The 25618-nt window shown below is 41.8% G+C and overlaps 1 protein-coding gene across 1 annotated transcript in view; it reads left to right on the top strand.

Annotated features, from left to right (window-relative positions):
- Positions 1-25618, top strand: part of DNAH11 (dynein axonemal heavy chain 11) — a 4606558-nt gene that overhangs the window by 2436686 nt on the left and 2144254 nt on the right. The window contains exon 53 of the mRNA XM_044065542.1: positions 13986-14109. Within this exon, the coding sequence (XP_043921477.1) occupies positions 13986-14109 (124 nt within the window). The remainder of the gene's footprint in view (positions 1-13985; positions 14110-25618) is intronic.

Raw genomic sequence — 25618 nt, 5'->3', positions numbered from 1 at the left:
GACAAGCTGAGCAGGGCCATATTATGGCCATACAAGTGGTCCCTGCAATCAGGTTGTAGCTGAAGAAATTTTCCAGAAATTGGGCCAGCCTTGCTGCAACCATTTTGCATCATTCACCAACACCAAATGCAGCAACTGCTTTGCCTAATCCCTCCAGAGGGGGAGTCACTGAGGGATGCACTTGATCATGATTGGCCCCCAGGACTCCAGTTCCTCTGATTCCCAAATTACTGCAGAAAGCAAGTCTGTTGGAGACCGCGATAATCCTCATTGCACTCTATTGGCCTCTTCAAATCTGGTTTCCCTTTCTACAGTCTCAAGTCCAGGACAAACCATAGATTCTAGACCCAGTTCCAGATTTACTGACACATTCGTCGGGAATGGCACATCCGAGCCTTCACAACCTCAAGTTGACAGCTTAGCTGCTCCAGTTCCCTTGATTGCCAGGTCTCCCTGTCTGTCATCTCCAGTAAAGCATATTCTGCTGTCTTCCCATAAAACTTCTACACATAAGATATATAAGAGTAAATGGAATAAATTTGTTATCTGGGTGACTGTGAAGATATGTGAAGGCTGCCAGCCTAGCTAGATAGAATAAAGGTGAGACTGACAACAATGCACAAATAAGTTATGTTCTTAGGTTCATAGTTTGCTGTGCCTCTGTCCAGCAGTGACACAGAGATGATTCCCGAGTAAAACTCACGATCTCCCATCCACTCACCAAGATTTCTCTTGAACAGAGTCAGTCAGGGGGGCTCTGCCTCACATGGACTAGATTCTGTTCCCATAGTGTCTAGTCTCTGGGTGATGAATCTCCCCTCCAGCATGTCCTATTTATATCCGTTTTTGAGTTTTAAGTTCTCTTGCTCTCGATTGGCTGTGGATTTGATTTTTTTTTTGAGAGCATTAAAAGCAGACGGTATGCACTGAAATAGAGCTGGAGTTTCTTCATCGGGCATCGATGACATACATATGTTTTGAGCCTTTATCCTTTTGAGGAGGAAACTTTGGGGTCTTTCCAACTGCTGCAGGTGTGGGTACATACATTTCAGCGTTGTGGCAATGTGAGTGTCAAAGAGAGGTTACTGTGTCTTGGGTCCCCCCCAGGTCCCCTAACTTTTCTTCTGTTTTAAATGATTACCACCTATGTATTAATTTTATTTACCTTGTTTTTCCCAAAATATAACGTTCCATGTGTGTTGTCCATCTCGACCTATATTCTCACAACCCACTCTCCTGCCCCCTTCCAGAACTCCCCTAGAAGACCTAGTGGACATTGTTTTTTTGTGGGGATGTCCATAGCCTCAGAGATTTTGACATTGTCCAGGAAATAGACCATAGTTTGTATATTCATTATTTGCTATCTGGGTGGAAAAACAAGATCTGAGGTAGTTGGGGAACTGCATTATGGGTAGGAAATGAGGCCAATGAGCTTTGCTGAAGACTTGGAGCTGTTGGAAAGGCCGAGATGGATCCGACACATCAGATCCGACCCATCAGTGAGAATAAAGGGAGAGATGGACAACACAAATGGAAAGTTATGGTAAGAACATAACTTCTTTTTTGTTTCTCCTGTGCCTAACTTTTAGAGAAACTACCCCAATAAGCTAGTCTTTGTTTTCAGGCAGTCTCATCCTCCTCCTAAGGGTAAGAAGGGTGGTATGTGGGCTTCTCCTGGAAAGGCTACTCAGACCTCTGTTCCCCAGAACTCTCCTTTTCCAGATAAAACAGGTGCTTTCTGTCCATCCTATTTTTCCCAGCCACTTTCCTCTTCATCTTTCTCTCTCTCTTCTGTTTGGCTACAGATTACTCAGGATTCCTGGATCCTCTCCATTATTCACCAGGGGTATTTCATGGCTTGGAAATCCCTTCCTCCCTTTTGTGGGTATTTCTAGGGCCAAGAAAAGAGGGTACTTGGAGACCATTTCTAGACCTTGCTCATGTAAATATTTATTCAAAAGGAAGGCACCTTCAGAAGTTATCCCTTCAGACTTTGTTTCCTCTTCTGATTCCTTAGACTTATATGGTGTCTCAGGATCTCAAGGATACTTATATCTATACCCCAGTCCATCCTTTTTTCAGGAAATTTTTAGGTTTCTCTGTTGCTTCCTGGCATTTTCAGTTCTCTGCTTTGCCCTTTGGCCTTTCTGGTGCCCCAAGGGTATTCACCAAATGCCTCACTCCTGTGATTGCTTTTTGCAGGATTCAGGGGATTCAAGTATTTCCTAACCTGGACGACGTCCTGTTTCAAGCATCTTCTCCAGAGATCTTTTTACACAACTTTCATTTTGCCATTTCCCCTCTACAAAGCCTGGGGTTCACAATAAACTTCAGAAAGTGTTTTTTTTTTTTTTACTCCTTTTCAGGACCATGTTTTTATGGGATACAGAATCCAGACAGTGCCTACACTGGCATCACTGCCTCCTCCCAAGGCCTTGACACTCATTTCATTCTTTCAAACTCTTCTTCCTCTTCCCTGTATTACAGCCATTGACTTTCTGAGAGCTCTGGGATTCATGGTATCCACTATCCCTATACTCTGTCTGGCCAAACTCCACATGAGAAAGTTTAGGCTTCAACATGTGCATCCACTAGACTTTATAGTTACCACCATTTGGCTTCAACATGTGCATCCACTAGACTTTATAGTTCCCCTTCTGCCTTGTCTCAAGAAGGAACTTCACTGGTGGATACAGCAATTGTCTGTGAATCCAGGGCTCCCTTTTCATCCCCCTCTTCCTTTTCAGGAGCTGTTCACAGACACTTCAGACCTGGGATAGGGAGTAGCTTTTGGCTCCCTAAAAGTGCAAGCTGGTGTGGTTGCCTCTTCAACAAAAAGAGCACATCAGTATCAAAGATATGAGAGCTCTTCTGCTGATGCTTCAAGATTTTCATCCTCTTTTGTCCCCCAAGACCTCTGAAGGTATTTACAAACAAGATCACAGTGATATGGTATGTAAGCAAACAGGAAGGACAGGATCTTTTCTTCTTTGCCAGTTCACACTCCTAGTGTGGGATCTTGCGATCCAGTATCAAGTAATTCTTCAAGCAGTTTACATTCCAACAGGTCAAAACATTGTGGTAGACACTCTGAGCAGGTCCTTAACTCTGTCCCATGAATGGATGCTTCACAGGGATGTGTTTCTGGACACTGTCCACCAGTATGGCACTCCTCAAATAGATCTCTTTGTCTCCCCTCTGAACAGACAACTTCCACTGTTTAGTCCCAGGTCCTCTGGTTTGGAAGGTGGATGTCCTATCTTTTTCTTGGAAGAAGATGTTTCTTTATGCTTTCTCTCCCCTTCCCCTCATTCCAAAATCCCTATTCAAAGTTCAACAGGATACTCCCAAAATCTTGTTGGTGACTCCCTTTTGGCCGAGACAGCATTGGTTCCCACTTCTTCTGCATTTAGCTAAGGGAAATCATCACAAGTTACCTCACGGAGTGGACCTACTTGCATAAAACAAGGGATCTCTCATCCACCCCCACCTATCGACTCTTCAGTTGACACTGTGGGGGGGTAGGATTCTGATTGCACAGACACCTTTTTTCTGAGGAAGTGCTCAGGCTCCTGCAGGAGTCCAGGAAACCCAATACTAGGAAATCCCGCTTGCCCAAATGGAAGAGGTTTTCTGTTTGGTGTCTTTCTCATAACATGGATCCACTTTCTGTGGATGTTCATTTGGTTCTCTCTTATTTGTGCAAATTGCTCACTGCTATGTTGGCCTGTTCTTCTTGCTTCTACATTTGAGGCTAAACTATTCATAAAAAGTGTCCTTTATATTAGGCCTCTCAGGAAGCGTGTTCCTCCTCCGTGGGATCTTAATTTTGTTTGGAAAAATTTACTCAGGCTCCTTTTGAGCCTGCAGCTTTAGCTTCCTTGCAACATTACAGTTGGAAGACTGTACTTTTGTTAGCCCTTACTTTTGCCAGATGGGTGTGTGAGCTTCAAGCCCTTATGACTTGTCCTCCTTTTTTGGTGTTTCATAAGGACAGGGTGTCCTTGTGTACTAATCCCTCTTTTATGCCCAAGGTGGTAAATGAGATGTGTCTTAATCAGTCTGTTCATTTGCCACTTTTTCCCTTCTCCACAGTCTGCCAGTGAGAAGGTGCTGCACACATTGGATGCAAATAGATGACTCAGATCTTATTTGGATAAGACTAAGACTATTGGGAAATCTGATCAGTTGTTTCTTTTCATCCTAGGTCCTTAGGATTAGCTGTATCCAAGTAAACTGTTTCTTCTTGGATCTGAAAAGCTATTTCTTTTTGTTATTCCTTTCATGGTAAGGGCCTTCCTTATTCTGTTAAGGCTCATTTTGCTAGGCTTCTTCTGGCACTTTTTTCAAGGGTTTGGATACTAATTCTGTTTTTGAGGCATCTACCTGGACTTCTGTGCATACATTTATCAAGCACTACAAGTTGGATGGAATCTCCAGAGCTAGAACTGGTTTTACTAGGGCCATCCTTCATGATTTCCTAGAGGACACTGTTGGTTCTTCCTCCTCCCAAGTTTCTTCCTGAGCTTTGGCACTCTCCCTAATGTAACGAATACTGCAACAGTGAAATGGAAAGACATAGTACAGTTGTGTAAAATCTTACCATAACAGTAGATGTGCTTTTCTTCACTGTTGCAGTATTCACTCCCTCCCTCCTCCCCCAGTCCATTTGCCTTCTGGATGTAATGGTGACCTTTTGTTCTTTTCCTTGGACTGGTGTTCCTACTGGTACTCTCAGTTCTAAGGTTGGTACATCCGGACATCATGTTTATGCCCTGCACTATGCAAAGAGCATATGTGTGACATATGGCGTACCTTAAAGCAACCTAAAGGCGTTGGTTTACTCATCAGATGTTGGGCCACCCTTGGCAGGGGATCCCTAATGTAATGAATACTGCAACAGCAAAGACAAGGACATTTAGCATTATGGTAAGATTTTACACATGTGTACTGTCTACAAGCAGCCTGCTTATTCAATGAAAATGTTCTTTATTCACTCTTGTACCATTCTTTGGCCCAAAAGTCATTGGGAACTTTTATTAAATACTGTATTTTATATTCCTTGTTTTCATTCTGCATTGTCTTCCAGCTGCTTGTTTTTTTCTGTGATGTAGCTTCATCAAGTAAGTTATCTTTTTTTTTGGAGATGATGTGTTTATAGAGTTCAAAGTGACACTTGCTCCTATAATAATCCCCTTTTTCCTCAGGTTTTCCTGTGTTTTGTTTCTTTCTAACACATCAATGCTGTGCTTTTGTTATTCTGAATTCTAGTTTTATGGCTTCTATTTCTATTATTAGATCAAAGAATACTTTCAAAATAGTCATACTTTTAAATGATTGTTCACCTTTTGAAAAATAATACAGCTTTCAAACACATCATACTTGTTCCTTTTAGGCTGGCTTTGAATCTGATGCTTCTTTCTGTTGATTGTTACTCTGTGCTCTTCAGTACCTTGGACTAGTAAATGATTCTTATGTTATTCACAATGTAGTCTCTCCTGTCACTGCTTTTTGCTCCTAATCTACCTTTCCTAATCACACTAGCTTATGTTTCACATACCTAAAATAATCTGGTGTGAGAGGGCAGTTGGCATTTGGTATGTGGCATTTCAATACTTTTGTAGTGACTTGTACTGATACTTTATTTTAAATTTCTTTTAAAAAAAATTACCCAATCAGTTAACTGCAATTAAAATCTGCAGTCCTCGAAAATAAACATACTTTTTAGCCAGTATGTGGTTATCTTAGGCTGGTATGGACTCAATGAGTACACATATCACGTTTATGCTGAAAAGATGCAATGGCAGCATCAGTGGTGGCTGGTGACTGGTGACTTCAAATCAAAGGGGGGGGGCTGCAGAAGACAGCTGAATGGGTGGGGTCAATGGGAATGGGTGTGGCCAACTAGAAGGGGAGGAGCTATGCTCAAAACCACAAAAACTGTAATGTTAATTAAATACGCTGCTCTGGGAGCCAAACCATCATTATGAGAGTCCAATCAAGACAAAATGAAGTGTAGAAGAAAAAAATATTTCAATGCATTGGCTTACTTAATATTTAGATGGAAACAAAAAGGTTGTGAGGCATGAAAAAAATAAATTACTTTTTAAATACATTACTGGAATGCCAGTCATAATCAAGTATAAGAAAAACAAGCAGCACTTAACTCAAACCACTTCTCCCTGCACTGCAGTTCTAATTATAATTTATATTCAGCTTTATTAAAGTACTAGGTAACATGCTGAAAGTAGCAATCTCTGTGATACGCCCTCTTGTAAAAATGTTTCTTATCCAAAAAAGACCTGCTGCCTGACAGCAACTATCTACTTGTTTCATGGGGAAAACATGATAAAAGTAAAAAATGAAAAGCAAATAAGAAACAAGCTCAACATACGTTGCTTAAAGAATTACTGCACAGGTTATGGACCACACATGATAGATTGGCATTCTGTTTAGTTTGCAGATAAAGCCTGCAAAGATGACTGCAAGTCTCCAGCAAATGTAATGAGCTTCTTAAAATAATGTAATCCTGTCCTTTATTACAAATACTGTCATATGCATTTCAATACCCAAGGCTTATACATTATCTAGTTATGTAAGTATTCTCTGCATGGCAACAACAGAAAGGCTTTCAATGTTGGCAGTTCTTTAACAGTATGCTTATTAAAAATTACTTGCATCTTACAATCTCAGACAAGCTTACCTGATGGTCATTAAAGCATTGCTACTTGAGCAACAGGCACTTTCTGAATAATAGTAAGCATAAATCAACAGTATAAAAAATATGACAGAAATCAGAGCATTCTGCAAAATCAAGGACAGATGAAAAGCTACTGTATTACTTGTGTCTACCTTGGATATGGGGATACTCTGCACATTTACACTGCATAACTGCTCCTTGCCTTGCTCGGACACATCCAGAGTCACTACATGGGGGAGTGGGGTGCAACTAGTATGTCACAATTTGAAATGTCTCTGGCTGACTGTGATGGCCCTGACACATTTGTCATGCCTCTCAACCTCAGAGCAAGAAATCTGGGCAAAACCATACGTAGAAGTGGGACAAAGGCCCAAAAATAAGGACAATTTTTAAATATTGCTCTTATAAACTTAGAAAGATAATAGAATAGTAGGTCTTGCATTAATATGAATTTTCTGAAGGGTATGAAATCTGAAACTCAAATGTCTGTCATTATTTTCTAATTTCAGTCTTTAATGATTTGTCACTAATTTGCCAAAAAAACACAATTTTATGAAAAACGGACCAAAAATGTGATGCAAAAATATAAAATAGCCACACAATACAGCTGGGAACCTGTCAAAGAAGGGACACTTTTTATTATTAGTACTGCTAACTTGGGCAGCTGACAAAATAAAAGAATCTGCATGCATTTATGAAATAAAAGTAATGTATATCTCTGATTATTACAGTTATTTATTAATTGTAAACCCTCCATGTTTTCTTCCAAAATTGCCATTTTGCAGAGGGATTATTAGGAGAAGAGCAACATTTTGAGCCCAAATCAGGGACAGTTGAGAGGTTTGGATATGCCTAATTCTATAAAGCAATTTATTTGCACGTACATCTCAACCTGTTAATGCAGGAAATATGACAAGGCCAAATATATTGGGGAACATATAGACAGTACTAAAAATTGCTCTTGTATAAACTGAGACAGTTGATAGAATAACAGGTCTTGCTTTAGCATGCATTTTTCTGAAGGTTATGATGTCTGAAACTTAGTGTCTGTCATTATTTAGTGAATTCATTCCTAAATGATTTGCCAGAAAACCACAAATTTTATGAGGAACAAACCAAAAATAAGAAGCAAAAATCTCTTCATTCTGCAAAAATCTGGACAGTTGAGAGGTATAGTTCAGCCGGGGCTGTCTTTGAGTTTGCCGCCCTTCCCCACTCACAAAATCATGGCCGAAGGGAGCCTCCCCCCCTCCTGCAGCCATTCCAATGAACCATTACTTGGCTATTTCACCCCATTTACCATAAACACTAATGTGCATACTGCTTTACTTCTGCGATGATTTGGACTTCATTTGAAAGTTTTATTTTGCATTTTGCAGCACAAACACTAATAGATATCTGCTAAACAAAGCAATGCAGTCTCACAATGAAAACAGACTTAGCATTAAAACTTCTCTGCCCTTGAAACTCACATTCATTGAAACAGCATTGAAACCCACATTCAAAGAAAATACATTTTGCCAGTGGCAGATAAAGATCAACTTTGAGTTTGGGCTGTTTTCAAATCACAGGCCCCTTGCACACGAAACATACACATGCTCTTTCATACACCTTCCTGATTGTATTAAGTTATATTCCTTGTACAATACAGTACAGTTGTAAGAGGGCATTTTAAATGTATTGTTTTGAACATTTTTCCAGTAAACAATGAAACAAAATGCATGCACCAATAATGACAAAACTGCCCAATTCAGAACATTACCATCATAAAAGTCTACTCAGACTTCTACAGTCCACCAGTATCAGTACATATGCACAATCTCTGAAGAAGTAAAAGTCATCTAAATACTTCCACATTAAAGAGATCTGTAACTAATGAAGAGGTTGCTGCTAGTAAACAACTTTATATTCCATTGTTTCATCTACAAATAAAGTGCCTGTTGCCTTTAAGGAATAAATTACCTATCTTACACTAAAAAAATGCTAAGCTAGTAATATTGCAATAGGGAATGGATGGCAAACTGATAACAGGTTCATAGTTGCTAGGTATCTTCACCAAAAAGGAGTGCAGCATCCACCTCCTTTGCAACACAGTATCAACAATGCATCTATCTACTGTGGGAGTAGAACCCACAGCCTTCTGTATCAAAAGCAAATACACTACCTGTTGTGCTATTAACAACGCAAGCAGATGGAGCATAAGCAGCACTAAACTTTTGATCCCCTGCAGCTCTCAGCTCTTTGCAAAATCTACTCACTCAGCTGTATCTCTAAACTTTGCAGCACAACAAATCTGGAAAAAGCCAAAATTTATTGGGGGCGGGTGGACAAAAGCCCAAAAACCAGATACACATTTTAAACATTGCTTGTATAATGTTGGAAAGTTTCTAGAATAAAATGCTGTGTTACCACCAGACATTTCACTGCTAAGTCTTGAATCCAGGACCCTGTGCAAAACAGTCAGAGCAACATACCAATATACCAAATCAGCTGTTTTGTGAAAGAGAGGAAGACTGAAACCTAAATGGCTACTATTTAGTGAATTCAGTTCTCACCATAGCCGTCAACCTATTGGTACAAAACACCGGAACAAAGCCAATAATGGGGAATACAGCCCCCAAACATATTCAGTGAATTCAGTTCTCACCATAGCTCTCAACCTCTTAGCAAAAATCACCTGGACAAAGCCAGTAATGGGGGAATACAGCCCCCAAACATATTCAGTTCTTACCATAGCTCTCAACCTTAGCAGAAAAAACCTGGGCGAAGCCAATAATGGGGGAATACATTCCCAAAAATAGGGATACATTTCAAATATCCATCTTATAAACTTAGATCATTGCTAGAATAAAAGCTTTTTTGTTACCATGTACTTTCTGAAGAATTTGAAGTCTGAAATTCAAATGCGTGTCATTTTTATTTAACATTTGTTAACCAGGAAAGTCTGACTTGGAACAAAAGCCAATTTTCAGCAGAGGCCCAGGGAGAAACACTCCAGACAGACACATGTCTTTGTAAGATGGGAGGACACCAGAGTATCCAGAGGAAACCCTGACTTGGAACAAAAGCCAATTTTCAGCAGAGGTCCAGGGAGAAATACTTCAGACAGACACATGTCTTTGTAAGATGGGAGGACACCAGAGCACCCAGAGGAAACCCACACAAACACAGGGAGAACATGCAGACTCCACACAGAAGGCACCCCAGCCAAGAATCAAACCAGAGAACCTGTAGCTATCAGGCAACAATGCTACCACTGTACCAATGCACTACTGACTTTGTAAGGACACAAAACTACAAAAAACACAGATTTTATGAGGAACACAAGTATGAGGGGAAACATCTGCACATTTTTTTCAAATGGTGGTAGGTAGGGAATTCAGGTGCTTGCCACCTGGGCCCAAGGTACAGGGTTCAAGCCTGTTCTCTACCCACCACCATATAGCACTTGGGGCATTACACACACACACACACACACACACACACACACACACACACACACACACACTTTTGTTTCAGTTCCCTACCTGAGACGGCTCCAGCTGAAGATGATTTCAGTTCCCTACCTAGGCTCCAGTAACAGTCCCATCTGAAGATGAGAGAGCAGGCTCCAGTAACAGTCTCCATGAGTTCATCTACAGTCCTGCACAGGCTCCAGTAACAGTTTCCCTGCGAGAGCAGGCTCCAATGTCTTCCTGGGGAAGGTTTCCTCGAGAGAGCAGGCTCCAGTCTGGATGTCTTCCGTTATGTGCGGTTGTCATCACATAGACTTCTGAACTGCAGGGCAGAAATGGCCTTTCCTCTTATCTGGACTGCTGACAAAGCAGTCTGGAGTTCCCCAATCTGTGCAATCACGCATGAGCGGAGGTCTGGGATTCGAGAAAATTATTTTTTCTCGATTTTTTTCTTTTTTTTTTTTTTCTTTCTACAGCTGGGGGGGGGGCTGCAGTCCTATAGCACAAGCCGCTACTGGGCAGCATGGTGATAGTTGTTCCCTGTGGTTGGCCTTAGAGTAATAAATCTAAGAATTAAAGTTTGTGAGTACTAAGAGAGTGATGGATTGTGGAATGAGGAGAACCTGTACTGCATCACTTGCAGATGTACAGCATGTTTCAGAGTCTTTTCAGAGTCAGTTATCTTTTTTTTTTTTTTTTTATTCCTTTTGTCATTATACCTAAAAAAGTTAATGCGCCATGGATGATAACAGTAAATGCATAAATGAATGATAACAGTAAATGCATAAACTTCTGTCAGCCTTGCCTTCTAATTCTGATTTATACCTTAAGGTCTGAGATAATGCTTATATCTTTTTTTGATGTTTGAATATTTTCTGATGCCATCTGTGGAGTTTAACAGTTACTAGGCTCTTCTGAGCTCTTTTGACCCAGTTCAGCTTAAAAAGACTTAGGAGGCTGTCTAGCTCATAAGGTCAATGTTGAAACCCTGGTTTGGCATGTCTCAGGTCTTTATACAATTATCCTTCAGTAGAAAAGGTATTATATCAGAAGATGGTCTGGTGGTTGGCTGAAACAGACCAGAAAGAAATTGAGCATTTTATCCAAATTTAGTAAGACCTGCTGTATATTCATGTGCTTTGATATAACTTGATTTCATTCTGTTATACTGAACTATTAGGTATACGTTCCATGTCAGTGTAAGTGTTCCCAAATGTATACTATAAATACAAGTTACAGAAATGATGTGTAGTGGTAATTCCATAACTGTATTTCAGTAAAGTTCTTAACTGCTGTTTTATGTTCAGTAAAACATTTAAAAAATAGTTAAGCTGGAGATTCTTTAGTGAGAAAGGTATGACATAAATATTTAACCAGCACAGTTTGTCTGCACCACGAGCTGTGAATGTCTACATTCATATGCAGTCACAATGTCTCATCTTATTTTAATAGGAGAGTGCTAATTTATGATTTGGGGTTAGATAACCAAATCATGGGCACATTTGGACAACAAGGATAACTTAAATTGAAGGATCCACTGAATCTGTGGTTATGGGTAGGTGGTAGAAAAGAGATGTTATGAGAGAGATCCAAATAGGTACCAAATTTTTCTCCTTGGCCTGATCTCTGGACATTCCATTCAGCAATGCAGGATAGCCGTGCCAGTGAGCATGTGTTACTATGTGGGTCAACCAGTCTGCCCATTCTGTCTCATTTGTCAGTTTGAATTAGTGAAATGATGAAGACGAGTAAAAAATAATGTTGTTTTGTGTTTATTAGCGTGAGTGAGAGAGGAAGAATAAAGTACTGTTAACAAGCTCTCATTCTTTGGGATTGAAAGCAGCACGAGATGTTTGAGATTAAGTGCAAAGTGGTTGCAAATAACTTGTGATTCACTTGACTGATTTGTTTCTGCATTTTGCTTGAAAATTGCCAGCAGTGGTTGTGGTCAGAGATTTCAAGGTTTGTAATATGCATATTCCTTTACACAATTAGCATGCTGATTTGAAAGGTCAGACAACTACAACTTTGTTTTCATTTTTGAATTAGGATTGCTACAGTTTGGTGTATAAATGGGTATGGCAGGGATACCACATTCTGAAGAATAACAGCAATAAATATGGTTCATCTTCCAGGGACATGCCTACACTTAAGGGTATCAGAAGTTGTCAGAGATTTGGGATGCATGGCTAGGCTTAAAAAGGTTCTTGTGGTCATTAGCCTAGTAAACACCCATGAATAACAGTAACCAAACATTTTCATTTATTTTTGTGTTTCAATTCAGTGGTATAACACTTAGACACCGTAAATCAGGCAGTAATTATTTCAAGACTGAATTATTCTACTGACCAGTTTATAATGATATAGCTATTAGAAAATAAAATACAAAAAGGCACATTTAATTTTGTGGTAATATTACTGAGAATAAAAGCAGATAAGCAGTGCACTGCCAGTGAATGAGCTATCTGATTGCATTCTCACTTCACTTTTACAGGGGCAATTCACTGTAGAATCTCTACAGTAACATATAGGGTTCATTCACCAAGATGTGGAAATCAGGCAGAACACAGTATTTTTGCAGTACAGCATACAATAGTAGTAGGCATGATTAATGAGTCTCCATATTTAGATCCTGTAACCTCCAGTAGAAATGTGAAACTTCAGAACTGATATGAGTAACAGAGTTATGAACTTTCTGATTTAAAACAAAAAGTATGGTACGGAAGTGTAAGAATTTAGATAAAATAAAAATTAACTCTGTGGAAAAATGTGCTGTGTGTGTAATACTAATTATATTCTGCAGGTAATTTAACATACACTGACCCCCATCATTTTCATTCCTGGACTAATTTTGACTTAAAAAAACGAAGTGTATCCCCAATTTCAGAAGAAAGACAGGAAAGGATCTGTGGATAAACTGTAGTCATTAAGCAACAGATATCGTTTGTCAAGAAGCTCTAACTAAACTCATCCGAAAGACATGTTTTAACTGTTATGCTGTTTGGAAAATCTGTTTAGAAAGTATCGTAACATTTATTTTTAGTTCATGAGAAGTGGTCATTTTCTGTAGTCATCAGTATATCTGGGAAGCAGATTTATCAGTCCTGAGAAGACTGTACATGCGCGCACACACACACACACACACACACACACACACACACACACACACACACACACACACACACACACACACACACACACACACACACACACACACACACACATCTGAATAATTTAGCTGAATTGTGTGCTCATTCCTTATCATTTAGTTGAAACTTTATGTATTCAGATAGCCACACCTGTGGTACAGTATGTAATGCTTAGAGAGGGCCTTACTTTTCTTTACCCACTCTTTAGTTTTATAGCTTGAAACTCAAACAGGTAAAATATACTATCATATACAGTACTTTTCTGTGCTGTAGTGGTTAGGTCAGAAGCCTGTTAAAGCAAAATAAAATCATGCAACCCAGTAAGCCATTGCATTTTGATAAAATGTGGGGACCTGTCAGAATGTTTTGAAAACACAGTCAAGTGGTGAATTCTAATGAGAATCTAGCAAACTTTAGTGAATTATAGGCCACAGTTACTTTTAGAGGAACTGCACGGCACAGAAATTCTAATAGACAGAGCATTATGCTTCTGTCAAGGTAATGAATTTTTATCCCCACATTTAAACAAACTATTCATACTAGCAATAGGAATAACAGAAGTACCAATTTGAGAGGGATTTTCAGAATATGACTGTAAAACTGCTTTTTATTTTCTGTTAACTAAGAATTTGATGTAATCAAGTAATCTGAATGTTCTTTTTTTTTTTTTTTTTTTTGCAGGTGGATATTGCCAATTTGTACATCAAGACTGGAGCCAAGAACATGCCCACTGTGTTTCTGCTGACAGATGCCCAAGTTCCAGACGAACGCTTTCTGGTGCTGATTAATGACTTGTTGGCATCAGGTGATTAGACCAACACATTTCTTGAAAGATTTTCCCCCAATGACAAATTGTGCATGGTCTAAGTGAACTTTAAATGGATACAATTTATCTTAGGGATGTTCAGCAGGGATGATTGTTGAGAGAAGCCTATGGACCTAGCTAAGCTATGCTTCAGTAGTTTGATTAAATCTACTGAAGCCCCCACACACACACACACACATACACACACACTCTCTCACTGTTCAACCACCTAGTCAGTGCATTATTGTTAGGATTTATAATAAAAATGCTTTCAGCAGTCTGAAATGAGACTTTATTTTCTTGTAACAAGGTTTTCCCTTAAAAATGTATTGCTAAACTTATTACATTTGCTTGTTGCTACAAATCTGGTTGACTGGTGGTGGTCTAAATAACAACTCTTTTGTAAAATCATGCCATCACCCCAACACTGTCAAAAATAATATTTTGTCATGATTTCTTATCAACTGACAAAACTGTAAATACATATGCATTTGCATAAATGGTTTATATACTTGAATAGCCTTTGGAACCATATTCATGTCTTTGTGTCTCATCTGAGTAACACTTGAGTTCTGCTGACTTTTGATACTGCTGCCCCTATCATATTTACACCACATCATTCTGTTCAAGTAATAACTGCTGTCAAGTGGTTGCTGCCTACTTTTTGCTTTGTTGTTCGGGTGCATGAAAATTAAGACACTCTATATAGTATAAATGTTGTAATTTTATTGTTCATGAGAGACTAGGACACTCTGTATAGTATAAATATTGTAATTTTATTGTTTATGAGAGACTAGGACACTCTATATAGTATAAATATTGTAATTTTATTGTTTATGAGAGTAGATGCAGTGAGAATATTTTACTTTTCCTGCTTGTCATTTATTGTCTTTTATTAACTGTTCAATTTTTAACAAATAATATTCTTAATTTATGAAAACCGTATATTACTGTTTTTTCCTTGTCTGTCCTTCCAGTTTCCTTGAAAGTGACATTCCTCATTTTTGAATATCTGGCGTACGCCATTTGATACTTCTTTCATCTGTTTCATATCTAAAAGTAGTTTTCATCCAAAGTATTTTCTGTTTGAGTGTATATTATTGGTATGTGACATTGTGACATGCCATAGAGAGGACAATTCAGAAGTTTTTGACTAGCTCATAAACTGCCTTAGGGATCAGACAACAATGTCTACTTAATGACAATGTTGTTTTTGTTGGTTCCTCCTATAGTGCCCCATTCCTGTCTCTAAAGAGATAAGTGCTTATTAGTTTGTCGGTAAGTAATGACTGCTTACTAATTAAGGCTTTGTCTTAAGCTGTCAATTTTAGCAACTTAATAATGATGAATAAAAGTAGGACAGCTCTTTTGAACCAAAGGTGTTAATGTCTGTCAGTGGCCTTCACATTTGTCAAAATAAATATTCCTTGAGCTTATGGAACAATTTCTACAGAGAGTTACCCAGTTTCAGGTACTTAAAGCTATTTGTCATCACATTCAGGTTTCTGGAAAGGTGGCATACCACTACAGTAAGGCTGTGATCCCAAACATTATTCTCTGCCCTAACAGACTGGTGCACAAATTAGAAAAATATGGTCTGAGACTTCAGTTAGTTAATACTGATAAAACACTGACTATGCAGTAGGACATAAGAAGTTACAGTAAACAGAGTCCAGGGACGAAATTAGGGAAGAAATTAGTAACTGGTAGAGTACCATAGGAGTCAGTGTTGGTGCTAGACCGGTCTGTATCTTTATAATGAATATTGTAGAACTTCTGACAGGAAAACGGTCTTTCCCTGAGGTACACTGACCTCAGAGTAAGAATAATAATAATAAAGTAAGGAGGTTTGGGTGAGGGCAAATCCCTCCAAGTGGAGGACTGGAAAGGGCTTGCCTGTCTACAAAAAATGTATTTATTGTTCACATTTGCTTGTACTATGATAATAAATTTTGAGTACATGTCTTTTGAGATACTGTGTCCTCTGTGCAGAAACATAGCTAAGGTGGGACAAAAGAGGCAGCTATCCTGGGTGCAACATGTCAGGTGGCATGATTATCAGTACTAGCATTCAGTTTCTTAATGCCAACACTGCATTTCTGTTAGGTGTGAAGTACTTCAGTGTTCCTTGTGTGAGCTAGTACAGCACTGGCATTCTGAAATGAATGTTAATACCGCAGTTTCACTCAGGGCTGAAGTGCTCAATACCATACCTCTCCACCTCTTACAGCAAGAAATCTGGCAAAGCCACAAATAACAGGGGGACATAGGCCCAAATATAGAGACACGTTATTGCTCTTACAAACTTAGAAAGTTGATTGAATGACAGGTTTTACAATAACATGAATTTTATGAAGGATATGAAGTCTGAAACTCAAATGTCTGCCATTATTTTCTGACTTCAGTCCTCGATAATGTTCTAGTGATTTGCCAGAAAAGTACAATTTTATGAGAAGCAAACCACAAATATGAGGAACAAATCTGTATATTCTGTGAAAATCTGGAGAGTTGAAAGGTATGCTCAATACTCATTTGTGCTTTTTAGTTGTAGCAAGCCACTTGTACAAATGTATAAAAATAACTTTTTTTTGTATTGCAAAGAAGATCTTATGATCCTCAAATACGAGGTGATTTTTTTTTTTGGGGGGGGGGTCATCAGGTATGATAGTACTATTTATTTATTTGTTCCTCATATTAAAGTTTAGGGGGATCCAGATAATGGAACAGCATAGGGTTCCAGACTAGTTAGCTGTCTTGGAATACAGACATTTTTTTAAACAGACGTGTTCCAAACTCAGTTATTTCGAGGAGACATGAAAGAGCAATTTACACATGGTAGATAGATTATGCCTAAAGACTGCACACACGGGGTTTGTTTTGTTTATGCCATGAACTTTATTTATACTCTTTCAGGTGATAGGAAATGGTCCAGTTTGCTGATCTGGGTAGGGCAGAGGTCTACACCTTTCCCCTTCTGAACACCCACTCTTTAGTGGGTCCTCTGAGACTGTAATCACTGACTACTAGAGGAAGCATCCCTCCTCCGCTTGCCGGCTTTATCTCATCTGCATAGTATGAATATGCTACTAACAGCATAGGCTCAACTGGCTCTGAACTCTACTAGGTGAACATGTAATGCTCCCACTAGTTGCCGCCTGTGGGGTGAGCCAGATATATTGCAAAGGCAGGGTTTGCTACAACAGATGCATAGTGTATAAGTAAAAAAGCCTATCTTCATGTTCTAGGGAGGGAATTTACCCTTCTGATGCCTCAACAGCTCTAACATCTTTACCTCCACCTATTACAGATTGTAAATTTTTGGACAAAATTTATTTTAAGGTGGAGCAGGAAGCTTTTGTAGCACTACAGCAGGTGGTACTGGTCTCCTTTGTTGACCAGTCCACTTCTTGAAATTAGACCAGGGAACCTTCACTTGTGCCAACAAAGGTAATTGAAAACAAATGAAAGAGAAAGCAGTCCCTCACCAATGTTCTCAGGTAAAGAGGGGGACTCATTATGGGTCAGATAGTTATCCCAAGTCCTACAGTTCTAATAATGAGGACAGTTCTTCACATTCCTTACGCCACCTTCAGAAAATGTAACTTTTTCCTGAAACAGTCAATTGTATGGGCAGTTTTTGGGTGGCCCACAGTGGACCTTTCTTCACATAAAAAAAATCTGGATGTGAAGTTGTTCTGTCTCGTTGTTTATTCTTACAGATGGGTTCGGAGCCAATCCTCGGCTCCGAGTCGGCCTACTACAAAGCTCGAGGTCTTCAGACAGCTCGAGGCCAAGTCCCTATCCCATGATGCACCTTGAGCTACCTCAGATCTAGTTTGCCATTGCAATAGATCAGAGGTTTCCTAGCACAGCTCGGGCCAGTAGAGCTTTTTTTTTTCTAAAAACTTTGCTAAATTTGGTATTACTTATAATAATTAGTGATAGTTATTCATAGTTATAACTTTGATAGCTTAATATTAGATAATTCTTCTCCTTTTGGCCTTCGTTTTTTTATAGGCCTTTAATATTCCCTTCCCTTCTTTGGTGTGCCTTTATAAAATATTAGTATAGTTATATATATATATATATATATATATATATATATATATATATATATATATATATATATATATATTTGTAGTTTAAATAAGATTCTTTAAACTTTAGACATAATGTGTGTGAGTGCATTTAGATAGTTATAGTTACATCACATTTACTCTTATACAGCCCATTTGTTGTTTATGGCTAATTACTGCAGTTTAAGTTTGCTAAAGTTGTGCATGTGCGTGTGTGTGTGTGTGTGTGTGTGTGTGTGTGTGTGTGTGTGTGTGTGTGTGTGTGTGTGTGTGTGTGTGTGTGAGCATTCTTCTTTGAGACTACATTCTGTTATTGTACAGTAGAAGTTTTGGTACTGTATAATTCAATATGACTAACCAGGAGAAAGACAAGCATCCTAAGTCTGGCTTTAAAAAGTGTCCAAAGTGTGGCCAAAAGATGTCTGTGACAGATAGTCATGTGAATTGTGTTTATTGTCTTGGAGCCTTGCGCTTGCAAGAGATCTGCTCCATTTGCCATTCTTTTTCTTCCAGAGTTTTACTTGAGAGAAAAACAAAACTCATTGACAGAGGACTTTTAAAGTCTTAATTTCAGGAAGCTTTATGTGACCAGGATTAATCTAGCCAGTTTCCCAAGTCTTCAAAGTCTTCTAAGGCTTCTTCTACTGATGTGACAAAATAAAAAAAAACGGCAGCCTTCGGAGCTGAGCATCCTTTTAGCGTTTGCTAAATTTTATCGGCTCCGACCCAAGTGGTTTCAGAACTGATGACTGTTATGCCATCGACTTCTTTTCCTCCTCCCAGCTATACCGCTCGTTCGGAGCCAGAGGAGTTGGACCTAATGATTTTTGAGCCTTTGGAGCAGACACCTACTCCAGTGCCATAGTTTCCATTTACTCAGACTTTCTTGGCACCCATCAAGGAGTCTAGGAGCTGACACTCTTCAGTCAGGTTCGGGGAGGATAGTTGGACTGACCTGTCGATTCTGACTTTGCCTTTAGGGGCCTCGGCTCGGATGAGTTTGGATTCTACCTCTGGTTCGGAGCCCACTGTTCCGGTGCTGAAGGGATTGGTTGTTTCTTCGGATCCAGTAGTCCCTTCTCATCAGAGTAGAGGTGCCTTTGAAGCCATGAGGAGAGTGATGTCCGTCAAGACATCTACAACTTCAGGTCCAACTACCTCCTCCACAAAAGTGCCTGTGTTCACTTCTGCCTCACAGATCCCTTTGAAGCATAGAGACTCTGAGCCTCAGGAAGCCCCACTGGGTTGCCCCTGCTCTTCTGAGACCTCACCAGAAGTTCCCACTGATGAGGTTCCAGGAAGAGAATTTGCAAGAGGAAGCACCTAGACTCCCTGCAGGAGTCTCTCATGTCTGATACTAATTTAGATGAATCAGAAGGGTCCCCACGGTCCCCCTCTGAAGATGTTTCATTTGCATAGATATTAGAAATCCTTAAGCAGAGGGTTGACTGGAAGTCCACTAACCCTACTGAAGATGAGTCAGTTCTCCTGAAGGCTTTCGGGTCTCAAACCTCCATCTCTAGGTTGTCTCCGCCCTTAAATGAGCTCATGGAGCTGGTCTCACAAAGGGCGTGAGAGTCTCCAGACACCATGGAGCCTGCCCCTAGGAGGCCCAATAAATTTATTAATGCCCCTCAGGATAAGTCCTTTCTCACTAATGGAGTGCCAGTTGATGCTATGATGGTGGCGGCAGCCACCAAAAAGGAGATGTCAGAAACTTCTTCCTCTATCCATCCTCCAAACAGACAATCTAGGATCATGGATAGATACGGGAAGCACATGTACAGATCTGAAGTAGTTTACTTCATTTGGTCTTCAACCTGTGGGATACAGATCCGTATCAAATCCGAGCCAGCAACTGTTGCTAGCATCAGCACCAAGTTCCAGACTCCTCCCCTTACCCATAATACACCTCCAGTGTCTTCCATCCCCAGATCTCGTTTGCCGCAATTTGCTTATACATTGTGTCTTCTGAGCTCCAGATAGCAGTGGGTTATTTAACTTTCTGTGAGTAAGTCAGCATAGGTACCCCCTTCTCCCCTCCCATCACTTTGCCGTCGAGTGTTAGTGTTGTTAGCTAAAAAGTTAGATTAGTTTGTTCTGTGGTGCCCCCACCAGTGTTGTTCTTATAGACTACGGTGATGAGTGGGTGTGTCTGTGAGTGATTCTTTAGAAAGTATTTTCCTGTCTATTTCAAGCCTTTCTTTCTCCTTAGAATGGCTGAAAAGCTTGTCTTTAAGTGCTGCACAGAGTGTGGCCATAAGCTCTCCCCAGCAGATGGCTTGGGTGTGGCCCACCTTAGTGTGGATTGCAACATTTGTGTGGGCTTCAACCCCGTGCCTTAAAGGGTAGGAAGGCTAAGTTAGCCCTCAAAGATCTTCTTCCTCCTACCGACTCTCTTTCCTTGTCTTTGGCTTCAGTGACAGCGGCTGCTGTGATTGCTTCTCCCTCCTCTCTTCCTCTGACTTCTCCTCCCTCCCAGGCTGGGACTCAAACTCCTGTATCTAAGCCTGTGGTAGCAGAGCAGAAGAGAGGTAGAGAAAGGGAGAGAGAGTCGAAGACGAGGGAAAAGAGTAAGAGGTCCCCGGACCTCGCTTCACTTAGCAAAACCCCACAGACCCATGACTCCCCTCTGCGCCGATCTCCGAGGTTCTCCCCGGAGCCGGAGGAGGCACATCCAGTCTCTCTGGCCTTGGTACCCCGACCTGCCAGGTTGGAGTCCGTGGCCTCATCACGGTCAACCTACTCCTTGTTGGATATGGATCTGGATAAGATGATGAGGCGCTATATCTGTACACAGATCCAGATGAGGGTCTTGCCAGCCCCCCCTTCCCTCTGGAGGGGAGAGCTCGTTTCCTTTCTTTCAACCCATTTCTCCTTCTCCGATCTGACCTTCGGCTTCGGAATACTCTGATCCAAGGTTGGCTTTGGTCAGGGGGTCGGCACCAACGGCACTTGTTTCCTAAATGCCGACAGCTGCATGGAGCATTTCGGATCCAACCAGATTGGATCCGAGCCCCTCTCAGAGCTGGTGCTTGGGTGTCGGAACCTTTTCCATTGGCTCCAACTTTGTCAGGCCAGTTCCCCTCCCTCAGAGCTCCATGCACCTCGGGCCTGGCTCCAATTTTTGCATCGGACCCGGGGAGACCGGCCTTCTTATTAGCTTCCCAGGAGATTCGCTCTCCTTTGACATTCGATGTGGCAAAAAGGGTCCTCTCCATCGGATCGAGACCACCCCCTCGGACTCCTCCCAGACCCCCTCAGCTCTGTCTATGGTCCCCATTGTCTTACCAGAGGGGACAGCCCATGCTCGAAGAGCCCCAAACCGTCCCCCCAAGGAACAAATGGCTTGTGAGCACCCTGCGGAGAGCCCCACCAGAGATGTGCCTCACAAGCATATGTACAAGAGGATGCACTTGGACTCCCCCGAATCCCTCACCGAGGACATGGATTTAGATGATGGAGAGGGTTCCCCAAGATCACCTTCCAAGGATGTCTCCTTTGGAGACATCATGAAGATCCTGCACCAGTGGGGAGGTTGGTCTGCCCCAAAACCCTCTTCTGATGAGTCTGTGTTCCTGGAGCCTTTGGCACGGGCCTGTCTACTTCCTGGGTGTCCCCTCCTGCAGATCGTTTGGTGGATTTGGTCACCTTGCAGGCATGGAAGGAACTGGACACCATGGAGCCTATTCCCAAATGACCCGATAAAATTTTAAGCCCCTCCATGGATAGGCCATCCTGGAAAAAGGGCTCCCCCATGGATGCCAAGGTGGTAGCAGCAGTCCACTAAGAAGGTACTTGCTCAGGAGAGTTCCTCGGTCCACCCTCCTGACTGGGAATCATGGATGATGGGCCACCTAGGGAAGCGGGTGTATGCTTCAGCTACCTTTTTGATCAGGTGGCTGAATTACTTGGCCCATGTCACTAGACTGCAATGCGACCTGGTAAAGGAGGTGGAGGAGTCTCCTTCCAAGTCCATGTCACAGGAGGACAAGGTTTCGTTCTCCATGAGGATGGCCACTCTAAAAATGGTATCTAATACATCTATGTGACTCCTCTCCCATGCTACGGAAGGAGAGGCTAGGGTGGTTGGGTCCGGCATTCCATGAGGTGTAACGCCTGGCTCAGGTTATGTCAATTTTCCAAACTCTTTAAGGCATCACTTGCCAGTGCCCCTTATGATGGCTCTACACTCTTCGGTAAGACCATCAAGGAAACATTAGTCCAGAGTAAGAAGGAAGGGAAGACACTGTCTGCCTTCAGGATCTGCTTGTCTAACCCTCAGAGGTTCTTTTATCGGAACCAGAGAGGGCAAAAGAAGATGTGGTTCTGGAAATCTCAGTATTCCCAGGGCACTCAGGGCTCTTCTTCCTCCAGAGGCAGAGGGGGACAGAATGGACACCAGCACAGAGGCAGAGGGGGTCCACGGAACTTTGGGTCTTGAGAACCTTTCTCGGACAGACGTGGGCAGCAACCCTGAGGGGTTGCCTGACTGCTCTACTCTGGAGGCAGTCAGGGGATGATTGTCCTTGCACCCACTAGCATAGGAGTCCATAACAATAGACCACTGGGTGCTTCAAATCATATCCAGAGGATACTCTATTCCCTTTATGGGTACCCCCATATTTCCCAGACACCTCCAGGACATTCCACCCATGCAAAGAGAGGCAGCAGCACAGGAAATTTCCAAGCTGCTAGTAAAAGGAGCCATCAAAACCATTCCCCCAGATCAATCTGGATCAGGCTTCTACTCCAGGTTCTTTTTGGTGCCAAAGAAAACAGGGGACTTAAGGCCCATTCTAGACCTCTCTACCCTGAACCTGTCAGTTGCCAAAGAGAAGTTCTGGATGATCACGCTACAGTCCATCATGCCGTATCTGCAAGAGAGAGACTGGATATGCTCATTAAATCTCCAGGATGCTTACTATCACATAAAAATGCACAGAAGCTCCAGGAGGTTCCTCCGCTTCCGGCTAGGAGTCAATCATTATCAGTTGCGAGCCATACCCTTTGGTCTCACCACAGCCTCCAGGGAGTTTACCAAAGTGATGGCAGTTGTAGCAACTCACCTGAGGCTTCAGGGGATTCAGGTCTATCCGTACCTGGATGATTGGCTCCTCACTGCTCCCACCAGGTGTCTACTTTCCCAAACCAGGGAGTACTTCCTGACACTTGCCCTGAGTTTGGGCATCACAGTCAACACATCCAAATCTCTCCTAGATCCTGTACAGGTGATAGACTACATTGGTGCCAAGTTAGATTCTCTTTAGTGCAAAATATTCCTGACCTTGGAGAGAGTTCAAAACGTGAGGATGCATGTCTCCCTGATCTACCATTCTCATCTTCCAATGGCGTAATCAGTGTTGAGGGCCCTAGGCTCAATGACGGCGACCATAACTCTTCTTCCATGTGCTCAGTTACACATGCAGATTCTTCAGTGGACTCTAGCGGTTCAGTGGTCCCTGCCCCCAAACCCTCTTCTGATGAGTCTGTGTTCCTGGAGGCTTCAGCACAGGCCCGTCTACTTCCTGGGTGTCTCGTCCTGCAGATCGTTTGGTGGATTTGGTCACCTTGCGGGCATGGAAGGAACTGGACACCATGGAAACTATTCCCAAATGACCAAATAAAATTTGACTTATCCTATCCATCAAAGTCGAGTGTGTCGGTCATCCCTCATATGGTGGATGAGCTCTCCAGACATTTTACAGGGAAGACTCTTTGTTCCAGCTCCGGCCTAAACCACAGTGACCACGGATGCCTCGCAACTTGGGTGGAGGGGGCATTGTTCGGCAGGACAGTCCAAGGCCTGTGGTTCCCCATAAAGACCAGCTTGCATATGTCCTAGAGATGAGGGTGGTCCTTCTAGCATTGCAGGCTATTCATGCCTTTCTTCATCTGGGGACGATTGCCATTCAGTTAGACAACATGTCAGTAGTCTAGTGTATCAACAAACAGGGAGGGACCAGATCTTACCCCCTTTGTCACGAGGCCATGAGAGTGTGGGAATGGGTAATCTCCACCAGTTGCTTTCTCATTGCAACGCACATTCCGGGATGGTCCAACATCCTAGCGGACAGGCTAAGTCAGACCAATCTGATGCCTTATGAGTGGTCTCTGAATCTGTCAGTAGCGGAACAGATCTTCAGCGAATGTGGTCATCCTTGCTGCAATCTCTTCACATCTCCTTCCAAAGCAAAGTGCAGCAAATTTTTCACTCTGAACTCCCTGCCGGGGGAGTCCCCCAGAGGCGCTCTAGTTCATGCTTGGCCTCCCGGTCTTCTGTATGCTTACCCGCCAGTACCTCTCTTTCTGAGGTTTCAGCAGAAAACTTGTCGACTGGGGAGCAGGCTGATCCCCGTTGCCCCATTCTGGCCTTGACAAGCATGGTTTCCCTTCCTTTGGTCTCACCTTCTGGCTCCACCTTGAATCCTAGATCCCATTCCGGATTTAATTTCACACCCTTTGGGGGTGCCTCATCTGAGTCTGGACAGCCTGAAGCTCACAGCTTGGCTGCTCAGTTCCCATAATTGCTAGTACTCCCGGACTATCCTCCTCAAGTTTGAGCTATTTTGGTAGCTGCTCATAAGTCTTCGACCAGGAAGTTTTATCGCAGCAAGTGGAAACGTTTTTCTTTCTGGGCCTCTCCCTTTCATGGCCCCTATTTCAGATATTCTTGATTTTCTAGCTGATATTTTCCAGCACGGAGCTAGTTCTTATACTGTCAAAGTTCAGCTGGCTGCCATTTCTCATTTTCATGTGGGCGAGAATTCTGCCCCTTTAGCATCTTCCAGACTGTGTAAAGCCTTTATCAAAGGCACCTTTTTGTTACTTCCCCCGGTCAAAGATCCTGTTTTTCCGTGGGACCTTACTATGGTTCTTCAAGCTTTGGTCAGTCCGCCTTTCGAGCCTGCCGCAACTGCAGATCTAAAATTTTTATCGTGGAAAACAGTTTTTCTGGTGGCTGTTACCTCTGCTAGAAGGGTTTCAGAATTACAGGCCTTGTCCATCAAACTTCTGTACATGATTTTTCTTAAAGACAGAGTTTCCCTTCGAATCAATCCATCCTTTCTTCCTAAGGTGGCATCACCAGTCAGTATCAATCAGACCATTAATTTGCCTGTGTTCTTTCCCAATTTTATGAACAAGATAGAATACATGCTCCACATGTTGGATGTTCATAGACAGTTATGATTCTATTTGCGCAGGACAAAAAAGTTCCGTAAATCTGATCAATTGTTTGTTTCCTTCTATAAACCCTTTTTGAGGAAACCTATCTCCAAAGTCACTATAACTAGATGGATTTCTTCATGCATCCTGCAGGTCTATAAGGACAGAGGCATGTCTCCTCCAGGTCAGGTAAAAGCTCATTCCACCTGGTCGATGGCTATGTCTGCAGCTTTTTGGTCTAGAGTGTCTTTGGAAGACATTTGTTC

Source organism: Protopterus annectens, chromosome 3.part0, assembly GCF_019279795.1.
Source record: "Protopterus annectens isolate FY-2018-M chromosome 3.part0, PAN1.0, whole genome shotgun sequence".
Classification (NCBI taxonomy): Eukaryota; Metazoa; Chordata; order Ceratodontiformes; family Protopteridae; genus Protopterus; species Protopterus annectens.
Note: the sequence above shows the minus strand (reverse complement) of the source record. Positions and strands in the feature narration are given on the sequence as shown.